Raw genomic sequence first — 11,862 nt, forward strand, 5'->3', positions numbered from 1 at the left:
CAGATTTGATGGCCAGTGTGTTAGTGGCATAACCCATGCAATGGCTGTAATCTTCCATTTGTGCCTGGACCCTGGAATACATTGAAAAGCCATGAACATAATGCCCCTATTTATGGAAGAGGGGAGGCAGAAAGCAGCAAACTAACAGGTCAGTTAGCCTGATATCTGTCATTGGGAAAAGCTGGAATCTGATTTTAACAAAGGAGTAGGAGGGTATAGAAAAACTCATTAATACAATTAAGCAGACTCTAAATGAAGTTATGAAAAGGAAATCACGTTTGACAAATTTAAAAAAAGTAGAATAGTTAAAGTGAAAGCAGTGGATGTAGTGCAGTTCCAAAAAGTATTCAACTCTGTGCTACACAAAAGGCTACATTACAAGGCTATAGTTCATGGTGTTAGGGGCAACATATAGCATCGGCAGAGAATTTGCTAGCCAATAGGAAACAGCGTAGGGATGAATAGATCATTTTCAGGTTCACAAACTGTAACTAATGTTGCAGTTAACTTTGCTTTTGCAAGGAAAACAATTTTGCTTTTGCACTCTCGCCACTGTGTACAAAAGATTGAAATTTCCTTTTCCATGCTATGTTCATGTGCTGATGCTGAATCATTCGAAGTGTTAAATGTTTTGACACCTTCAAATGTCACTATTAGCTGCTACACTCTTACATAGGCGTGTTTTTAATGCAGTGACTGATCATAGGAGTCTGTCCTGGAAAGGTAAGTTGACCATTACAATGACCACAAATGTCTTTAGTCTTGACATGACTTACAGTACTTTTACCAAGGGAGAAAATGCCATAGGTATTCAAAGCTGTAGAAAAATGCATGAGAAACAGTAAAGAGTGAGGTCTAAGGAATATAAGAATGATGTTGATAGTTGGGCTGCTGTCCCTGAGATCCCAGGCTGGCCTACGAACCAGCCTATGCAACTCCCAACCCCCAACACCAGCCCCCGCCCAACACACACACCCCTGCACTCCAACACATGGTAATGTGGCTCACAAACTGCTCATCGAAACTGAATCTTGCTTGGAAATACACACATCTCAGAAAAAGTCAGTCATGAGTTGGTTGTGCATTTCAGAAGTCGTAAAAGGACAGGACATGCATTTGACTACCCTGAAGATATTCCAGTCCCAAAAGATTACAAGGTCATGTGGATCAGTTTATTGAGTGAGTAATACATTTGGTACATGGCATATATTATGTGCAAAAAGTGAAGTTATCCAGTTAAGTAGGAAGAATAGAAAAGAACAGAAAAGCATATAATAGTTAAATAGAGAATCAAGAACAGAAATTGCTGGAGAAACTCAACAAGTCTGGCAGCATCTGTGGAGATGTTGCCTCCTTCACAATGAAGGGCTTATGCCTGAAACATCGATTCTCCTGCTCCTCGGATACTGCCTGACCTGCTGTGCTATTCCAGCCACACACTCTTGACTCTGATCTCCAGTCCTCACTTTTTCCTAGCATCTGTGGAGAGAAAGCAGAGTTAGCTTTTCAAATTCAGTGATCCTTTGTCAGAATAGTTCTGAAGGGCAGTCACTGGATTTGCAATGTTAACTGCTTTCTCTCTACAGATGCTGCCAGACCTGCTGAGTTTCTGCGGAAATTTCTGTTTTTTTTAGTTCAGATTTCCAGCATCTGTCATTCATTGCTTTATTTAATTGAAGTATGTTGGGTCTCCCTGTAAATAAAATGCAATAATTTCCAAAAGTAGCAAGCAATTAGAAAGACAAATGGATGTTATCCTTTATTGCAAAGGAGATGGCACATGAAGGTATAGAATTCTTGCTACAACTATACAGAGCTTTGGCACATCAGTATACAGTTTAGATTTTATGTTAGGACTTGTATTCAATGCAGTTCAGAGAAGGTTCATTAGGTTGATTCCTGCAATGAAGAGGTGTGTTTCAGCAGCTTGGGCCTTGTCGAACTGTAGAAGAGTGAGAGGTAATTTATTGTAACATGTACGACCCTGAGGAGCCTTGACAGAAAAGAGACTGAGGGGTTATTTCCCCTCGTGGAGGAATCTAAAACTAGGAACAGTCTCAGAATAAGAAGTCTCCTAGAGGGTTGTGATCCTTCTAATTCACTGCCTCGAGTTACGGACAATGAGTTGTTGAATATACTCAAGGCGAAGAGAGACAAATTCTCAAACTACGTGGGAGTCAACATTGATGGGGAACAGAGAGTCAAGATCCTGAAGAGAGAAAGGGAGGAAGAGAGATTGATGAATCAATAAAGAGGCAGACAGAAAGCGAGAGAGAGAGAGAGAGAGAGAGAAAGAAAGAAAACAAAGGAAATAAAAATAATCCAAAAGGAAATTACTCAAAAAAAAGAGAATACCTGGACATTTACACAGAATTGTTTGTGGGAGCTTACTGTGTGCAAAGTGGCTCCTATATTTCCGAAATTATGATGTGGAGGAGCCGGTGTTGGATTTGGGTGGACAAAGTTCAAAATCACAAAACATCAGGTTATAGTCCAACAAGTTTATTTGGAAGCATTAGCTTTCAGAGCGCTGCTCCTTCATCAGGGTGGTGTGGAGTGGCGCTCAGAAAGCTAATAGAACATAGAACAATACAGCACAGAACAGGCCCTTCGGCCCACGATGTTGTGCCAAACATTTGTCCTAGCTTAAGCACCCATCCATGTACCTATCCAATTGCCACTTAAAGGTCACCAAAGATTCTGACTCTACCACTCCCACAGGCAGCGCATTCCATGCCTCCACCACTCTCTGGGTAAAGAACCCACCCCTGACATCTCCTCTATACCTTCCACCCTTCACCTTAAATTTATGTCCCCTTGTAACACTCTGTTGTACCCGGGGAAAAAGTTTCTGACTGTCTACTCTATCTATTCCTCTGATCATCTTATAAACGTCTATCAAGTCACCCCTCATCCTTCGCCGTTCCAACGAGAAAAGTCTCAACCTTCTCAACCTATCCTCGTACGACCTGTTCTCCATTCCAGGCAACATCCTGGTAAATCTTCTCTGCACCCTCTCCAAAGCTTCCACATCTTTCCTAAAGTGAGGCGACCAGAACTGCATACAGTACTCCAAATGTGGCCTAACCAAAGTCCTGTACAGTTGCAACATCACTTCACGACTCTTGAATTCAATCCCTTAGATAACCTGTTGGACTACAACCTGGCGTTGTGTGATTTTCAACTTCCTAAATTATTATAGTGACCACACCTTGCAAATCCTTCAAAAGGTTATAAACCCCATTGGCATGTTGTGAAAGGTGTTAGAAATTATAGGTGCTCAAAGCACTGATCAACAGTTCCAACTTACATTCACAGAAGTGCATTGAATATACTGTGTACAGTTCTGGTCGCCTCATTATAAAAAGGATGTGGAAGCCTTGGAAAAGGTGCAGAGGAGATTTACCAGAACGTTGCCTAGTCTGGAGGGAAGGTCTTATGAGGAAAGGCTGAGACACTTGGGTCTTTTCTCATTGGAAAGAAGGCGGCTAAGGGGGGATTTGATAGAGACTTACAAGATGATCAGAGGATTAGATAAGGTAGAGAGAGAAAGACTTTTTCCTAGGATGATAACGTCAGCTTGTACGAGAGGCCATAACTACAAATTGAGGGGTGATAGATTTAAGACTGATGTCAGAAGCAAGTTCTTTACACAGAGTGGTAAGGGTGTGGAATGCCCTATCTGCTAAGGTCGTCAACTCAACCACATTATGGAGATTTAAACAATCCTTAGATAAGCACATGGATGATTTTGGGATAGTGTAGGGGGACGAGCTGAGAAAAGTCCACAGGTCGGCGCAACATCGAGGGCCGAAGGGTCTGTTCTGCGCTGTATTGTTCTATGTTCTATAACAAAACATTCTAAGGAGCTTAACAACAGTGATCCTGATAAAAAAATACTTGTGCCATTGAGCAACAGAGTGAGCCATCCAGAGTGGTGATTAAAAGTCCAGGCTTGGATATAGATTTTAAAGAGTGTCGCGAAGGAGAACAGAAACAGGGAGAGGAAGGAATTCCAATGCCTAGGCTTTACGCAGCTGAAGGCACAACTGCCAATCCTGAAACATATAAAATCAAGGAGCACAAGAGGCTAGACTTGAAGATTGCAGAGGGGTTACCCAATGGGAAAAGCAGCTGAAACAAGGAGACAATAGACTTGTTGCCTCTGCATTTACCTGGCGGGAGAGGCTGGTTTTGAAAGTAGAACCCTGTTTGCTGGGGCTGGCCCATGAGATTATAGCCCCACGAAGGGGCTCCCTGGGGATGTTGCATCATCTGTGAAGACATTGGGGTGTAATTTGGAGGCACTCTGTAAGCACTGTTTTGTTGGTAGTCCTGTAACAGAGAGAAACTGGTGTTAATTTCTCGACAAGGTGACAGAGCACATTGGTGTCACTCGGCATTGTGCAACAAAATGGGTGCAGACGGGTTTGCCTTCACAATACTTAAAAAAAAAAGTCCTGCTCTGATAACCGGAGAGTGTAACTACTGAGAGTTGGAAGTTAGACAATATAGTAAGTATGTGGGTTAGTGACTCAGCGCACTTAAGTAAGCTTTGTGATCTGAGGCTTGTGAATGCCATTAAGTGGAGAACTGTACCAAATTCAAGCACTTTGAACCATATATATGGATATGAAGGAACAGAGTGTTGTTTAATATTTGTAGATGGCAGTAAGTTAGAAGCTATGGGATGTCAGGTCATTGCACACTGACAGTTGCAAAGGCAAGTGAGTGGACAAAACTGTGTTAAGTGCACAAAGTCATCCATCTGAGATTTAAGTCAACATTACAGAGGTGCTGGAATGGATGAAGTTTCCTGATGAAGGGCTTTTGCCCGAAATGTCAATTTTCCTGCTCCTCGGATGCTGCCTGACCGGCTGTGCTTTTCCAGCACCACTCTAATCTGGACTCTAATCTGCAGCATGTGCAGTACCCACTTCCACCCTCCTGAGATTTAAACCAAACAAAATAGAATATTTTCAGACTGGTAAGAAAATGAATGCAGTGGAGGAGAAACAGAATGTGTGTGCCCAAACATTACAATCATTAAAAGCTCCTCAGGTCTAAACAAAATCAAAGTCGCCACTGGAGTGTTGAGTCTTTATCTTCAAGGGGTTTGGAATAAAAAAGGGGCAAAGTTGTGGAGAGTCTTGGTCAGATCCTATCTGGAATTCTATGAACTTTGGCAGAGCATCCCAAGGAGGAGATATTCCTCAGAGAAGCAGCAGGATAGACACACCAGTATCTAAAGGCTCAGATTATAGAGATAGGCGACAGAAATGTATGTTTTATCTGCGTGCATTTAGAAGGCTGGGAGAAATTTAACTGAGGTGTTTACAATGATGAAAAGAAATCGATGGGTAGACACAAAGATGCTCTATTGTCAGACAGAGGGATTCAGAAAGAAAGTGGTCAATCTGAAGGTTAGATTTGGGCCATTCTGCAGTGAAATTAGAATGCAGCTTTTCCACACTAAGCAGAATAGAAATCTGAAGTTCTCGCCTCAAAAAGGCTGTGTTTAATGGATCAAATGATGCTTCAAGGGACAAGGAGGACCACAGGAACAGGAGAAGGCCATTCAGCCATTGAGGTCCGCTTGGTTCATTTGTATTTCAATTCCATCCTTCCTGCGGTGGCCTAACCTTCAATTACCCTGTCCTATAAGGAAAACCTACAAGATTGATAGGATGCTGTCCTTCATTTCAACAGCAATAGAAGTGTGGACAGAAAGAAACAGGAAAGCAATAGGTAACATGGTATAAAATATTCCTTACGTCAGTTCTCGATGCGGACGACTTTGGCTTCCTTTTCCTGCTCTTGGTCTTCTTCTCCTCCTCTTGATTGGTTTTGCTCTGTTCAGAAATTTCAATTGGTTTCTTCTCAGAATCCAGGGAGACTGGGGTAGGAGGCTCCTCCTCATCCTCTGGAGGGAGTGGTAAGGGTTCCAGGTAGTAACTCCTTGGTTTTGGTTTGGGATGCGTGTGGTACAAGAGGAGATGGTGTTGATCTTCGTACTTGATAACTTTCCGATCGACACGCACCGTGCCAAACCAGGCCCAGGAAAGCGGTGCTGGATTTTTATGTCCCTCAAATAAATCCCAAGGGTTGACCTTCTGTTTTGTTGACACCTGGAGGCCCTAGAGCACATAGTATGGATTGCCATTTAGATTAAAACAAAGAAATATTAGGTAAAATGTCATGGTGCAAAACCTATATAAACACAGTGAAAACATGCTCTGAAACCTTACCAATACTCCTCCCTGTGCTACTAAGAGGAGACAAGGAAAAGTTCTAATCAGCAATAAAGCCATTTAGTTAGGATGCCTAAGCCAGTTTAGCCAATCACCCTACATGAAGCTCCATCCAATTCTCTGATAATCCAGCAGACATTGCTCGGACTGGACAATTACCTGCATTTTTGTGGGATCATGGGATCTAGGTGTTGTTGGCTGGACCAACATTTATTGCCCATTCCGAATTGCCCTTGTGAAGTTAGGGTGAACTTCCATTTTAAAATAATGCAGAGGCGGGGGGGGGGATTTCACCCACAATGCTGTCAGTGGGGGGGGGTTCCAAGATTTCCACTTAGCAACAGTGAAAGACTGGTGATGCAATTCCGAGTCAGGATGGTGTGCGATTTGGACAAGAACTTCTAGATGTTTGCGATCAGATGGATCAGCTGCGATGGAGTTTGTGGATTTACAGGTTGGCTGTTAAAGGGAGTCTTGGTGAGTTGATGCAGTGCCAATTGTAGGCAGCACACACTCATGGTGAAATGAGTGAAAAGGTTGCTTTGTCCTGCATAGTGCTAGACTTGAGTGCTGCTGGAACTATGTGCACCCAAAAACATTGTAGAGTTTCATCAGGATTTCAGGATTCCTCACAATCCTGACTTGTACCTTTTGGATGGTGGCCATGGCTTGGGGAGACAAGATATAAGTTACCTAGAGCAGGATTCCTAGCCTCTGACCTCCTCTCATAACCACTGTATGTAATGGCTGGTCTAGTTCAGTTTCTAGTCAACGCTAACTCCAGGATAAAAGCAAATTACTGCTGATGCTGGAATCTGAAACCAAAAGGGAAAATACTGGAAAATCTCAGCAGGTCTGGCAGATAAAGGGTCAGTTAGATTCGAAACGTCAGCTCTTTTGTCTCCTTCCAGATGCTGCCAGACCTGCTGCGATTTTCCAATATTTTCTCTTTTCCTAACTCCAGGATGTTGTCAGTAGGAGATTGAGTGATGGTTATGATATTGAACATCAAGAGGAGATGGTTAGAATTTCTGAAACAAGAACAGAAAGTGCTGGAGGAACTCGGCACAGCAGGCAGCCTCTGTAGAGAGAAAAACAGAGTTAATGCTTCAAGTCCAGTTTTGAGATTGGACTGACAAAGGCTCACAGGATTTGAAATGTTAATTCTGTTCTCTCTCCACAGAGGCTGTCGGACCTGCTGAGTTTCTCCAGCAATTACTGTTTCAGACTTCCAGCATGTGCAATTCTTTGTTCTTATTTTGGTTAGATTCACTCTTGCTTGACAAATGTATGATTGAAATGTTACTTTCAACGCAAACCTTTGTGTTCTTAGTTTTAAGAGTGGAAACTCAGCCAGGCTGGGAAGTCGAAATTATTGGAACATATTTTTGTTTAAGAGAGCGAGCACAAAGTGATGAACTAAACCTGCTCCTTGTTGCGTTGAAATCTCTTCACATTCTGTTGAAATTGGATGCATGCACTTTCTGGGTAAGTGCAAGATTTTGGAAATAGTCTCCCCAGTGAATAGCCCACAACTCCTGCCATCAGGACTGAAACGTGGGTCAGGCACTGAAGGATATCAAACATCAATGTGACGATACGTTGACAGATGAGGTGGCATGGTGGCTCAGTGGTTAGCCCTGCTGCCTCTCAGTGCCAGGAACCTGGGTTCAATTCTGGCCTCTGGTGATTGCCTATGTGGAGTTTGCACGTTCTCCCCGTGTCTACGTGGGTTTCCTCGGGGTGCTCAGGTTTCCACCCACAATCCAAAGAGGTGTAAGCTAGATGAATTAGCCTTGGGAAAATGCAGGGTTACAAGGATGGGATGGGTCTGGGTGGGATGCTCTTCAAAGTGACAGTGTGGACTCAAAGGGTTGAATGGCTGACTTCTACACTTTAGGGATTTTATGATAAGGGAAGAAAATCAGTTGAGTAGACAAGCACGAAAAAAATAAATGCTCACAGCTTTAGGCACAGAATTCATCCTGCAACACATAAATGTTTAAGCTTTCGGTTACTCTCTATTCTAGTGTCACTCTGTCTTTACCCACAAACATCCTTTCTGTTTATGCAGCAGAAGACTCAAACTGAGAAGTGATTCTTTTAGATAGCATGCTTTTGATGAAGAGATTAGCCCATTTATAAATACATAAATTAACGCGTGCAATAATGAGTCAGTCCTGAGTCTATTAAGTATGACTTTCTTATAAAAGCAGATAGGGTTGGAGAAACTCTAAAGGTCTGGCAGCATCTATGAAGATAGAAACATTTTGTGTTCAATAACTCTCCTTCAGAACCAGAAGGAGCTGGAAAATTATGCTTTTTTACAACCGTGACATAACGGGAGGATCAAGTGACAGTCCAATGTCATCTTCCAACCAAGATCAACCAAGACAGTCAAGATAAGTAAAAGCAAATGCAAATGGTTCTGATGACCTGAAATGTTTATTGCGCTTCATTATTCACAAAAGCTGCCTGATTTGCTAAGCCCTTCTGGCACTTTCTGTCACCATTTCATTTGTATAGCACCTTTCACAACTTCAAACCATCCAAAACAATTTCCACTAGTTGTGCATCGTTTGAAGTGCTGCACCTGTGACAATATAGGAAATATAGCAGCCAATTTGTGCACAGTAAATTCTCACAGAAAAGAGTGAGTGAAGAATGCATTCTCAGCTGCTCCTTTTTTGAGGTATTTTAGGTGCTGGAGGTGATTTCCTGGAATTGCAGGAGCAGCAATGATTGCTTCATATGCTGGTGCATTGTTTTGGAACTTTGGAAAAAAATGTCAGAACAACAGCAATTTTAAAGGGGAGAAGAGCAGACAAAGGAAGCACATGGTGAGGTCATTGCAGGAGAGAAAGAGAGAAAGAGAGAGAGAGAGAGAGAGAGAACCTGCACAGTTACTGCCTTTGCTGTTTGAATTCATGTAACGCTGGACATCGGAGTGCATCTGGGAAAATTAACAAACTGTGAAATTCACAACTGATCTTGGAGGAACTGTTGGGCGAGGTTCACAGCACAGAATCAGATAAGTTAATCGTTGTTTTTAAGTGTGGCATACAGAGATTCTGCAGTAGTGAGTAGAGTGGGTTCTTTATTGATTATATGTTTTTAGAGATATGTCTCTTGATTAAAATATAAGCCATAACTATTAATGTAACCTGGGGCAGTGTTTGTAGAGGAATAAGACGGTGTTATTTTCTGGGTCTGTAGATTGTGAAGGAGCAAAAATGGCCTTTGCAGTGGTATGTACTTCTTGTTAGATGTGGGAGTTTAAAGAGAGTTCAAGGGTTACTGCGGATCATATCTGCCATAAATGCTGTTGGATGCAAATCTTATCAGATCGAATGGATCGGTTGGAGAGACAGTTAGAAGCAATGAGGAATTTGCAACAACATGTGATGGATGGCAGTTATAGGAAGGGGGGAAAGTCTCAGATACAATCACATAGATTGGTCAACTCCAGGAAGGGTAAGAGAGGTAGGCATCTCGTGTCTTATACCCATTTCAAACAGGTATGCTGTTTTGGAAAATGTAGGGGGTGATGAATTCTCAGGGGAACGTAGCACGAACAGCCAAGTTTCTGGCATTGAGACTGGCTCTAATGCAATGAGGGGTACGTCGGGTCCAAGTGATCAATTGAGTTAGGGGATTCTGTAGTCAGAGGTACAGGCAGACGTTTCTGTGGCCAGCAGCGACAAAGCAGAATGGTGTGTTGCTTCCCTGGTGCCAGGATCAAGGATGTCTCAGAGAGGGTGTAGAATGTTCTCACAGGGGAGAGGAGCCAGCAAGAGATCATTGTCCACATTGGAACCAACGACATAGGAAGGGAAAAGGTTGAGATTCTGAAGCAATTACAGAAACATGGCTCAGGGATGGGCAGGACTGGCAGCTAATATTCCAGGCTTCAAATGCTATAGGAAGGATAGAAAAGGGGGGCAAGAGAGGAGAGGGAGTGGCCTTTTTGATAGCGTTACAGTTGTACTGCGGGAGGGTATTCCCGGAAATACATCCAGGGAAGTTATTTGGGTGGAACTGAGAAATAAGAAAGGGATGATCACCTTATTGGGATTGTATTATAGACCTCCTAATAGTCAGAGGGAAATTAAGAAACAAACTTGTAAGAAGATCTCAGCTATCTGTAAGAATAATAGGATGGTTATGTTAGGGGATTTTAATTTTCCAGACATAGACTGGGACTGCTATGGTGTTAAGGGGTTAGATGGAGAGGAATTTGTTAAGTGCATACAAGACAATTTTCTGATTCTGTATGTGCATATACCTCCTAGAGAAGGTGCAAAACTTGACCTACTCTTGGGAAATAGGGCAGGGCAGTGGGGGAGCACTTTGGGGCCAGCGGCCATAATTTTATTAGATTTAAAATAATGATGGAAAAGGATAGACCAGATCCAAAAGTTGAGTTCTAAATTGGAGAAAGGCCAATTTTGACGTATTAGGCAAGAACTTTCGAAAGCTGATTAGGGGCAGGTGTTCACAGGCAAAGGGATAGCTGAAAAATGGGAAGCCTTCAGAAATGAGATGACGAGAATCCAGAGAAAGTATACTCCTGTTACGGCGAAAGGAAAGACTTGTAGGTATAGGGAATGCTGGATGACTAAAGAAGTTGAGGGTTTGGTTAAGAAGAAGAAGGAAGCATATGTCAGGTATAGACAGGATAGATCGAGTGAATCCTTAGAAGAGTATAAAGGAAATAGGAGTATACTTAAGAGGGAAATCAGGAGGGCAAAAAGGGGACATGAGCTAGCTTTGGCAAATAGAATTAAGGAGACTCCAAAGGGTTTTTACAAATATATTAAGGACAAAAGGCTAACTAGGGGGAGAACAGAGCCCCTCAAAGATCAGCAAGGCAGCCTTTGTGTGGAGCCACAGAAAATGGAGGAGATACTAAATACGTATTTTGTGTCAGTATTTACTGTGGAAAGGGATATGGAAGATATAGACTGTAGGGAAATAGATGGTGACATCTTGCAAAATGTCCAGATTACAGAGGAGGAAGTGCTGGATGTCTGGAAACGGGTAAAGGTGGATAAATCCCCAGGACCTGATCAGGTGTACCTGAGAACTCTGTGGGAAACTAGAGAAGTGATTGCTGGGCCTCTTGCTGAGATATTTGTATCATCAATAGTCACAGGTGAGGCTCTGGAAGACTGGAAGTTGGATAACGTGGTGCCATTGTTTAAGAAGGGTGTAAGGACAAGCCAGGGAACAACAGACCATTGAGCCTGACGTCGGTGGTGGGCAATTTGTTGGAGGCAATCCTGAGGGTCAGGATGTACATGTATTTGGAAAGGCAAGGACTGATTAGGGATAGTCAACATGGCTGTGTGCGTGGGAAATCATGTCTCACAAACTTGATTGAGTTTTTTGAGGAAGTAACAAAGAGGATTGATGAGGGCAGAGCAGTAGATGTGACTTATATGGACTTCAGTAAGGCATTCGACAAGGTTCCCCATGGCAGACTGATTAGCAAGGTTAGATCTCACGGAATACAGAGAGAACTAGCCATTTGGATACAGAACTGATTCAAAGGTAGAAGACAGAGGGTGGTGGTGATGGAGGGTTGTTTTTCAGACTGGAGGCCTGTGAC

At 42.7% G+C, this 11,862-nt stretch overlaps 1 protein-coding gene across 8 annotated transcripts in view; it reads right to left on the reverse strand.

Annotated features, from left to right (window-relative positions):
- The window catches only part of LOC122556191 (mediator of RNA polymerase II transcription subunit 12-like protein), a 609,874-nt gene that overhangs the window by 72,549 nt on the left and 525,463 nt on the right, over positions 1–11,862 (reverse strand). For all 8 annotated transcript variants that reach the window (XM_043702730.1, XM_043702729.1, XM_043702725.1 and 5 more), the window contains 2 exons: positions 5,775–6,137; positions 4,176–4,335 (listed from right to left, as the gene is read on the reverse strand). In XM_043702730.1, coding sequence (XP_043558665.1) covers positions 4,176–4,335; positions 5,775–6,137 — 523 coding nt within the window. The remainder of the gene's footprint in view (positions 1–4,175; positions 4,336–5,774; positions 6,138–11,862) is intronic.

This window comes from Chiloscyllium plagiosum, chromosome 13 (genome assembly GCF_004010195.1).
Source record: "Chiloscyllium plagiosum isolate BGI_BamShark_2017 chromosome 13, ASM401019v2, whole genome shotgun sequence".
Taxonomy (NCBI): Eukaryota; Metazoa; Chordata; class Chondrichthyes; order Orectolobiformes; family Hemiscylliidae; genus Chiloscyllium; species Chiloscyllium plagiosum.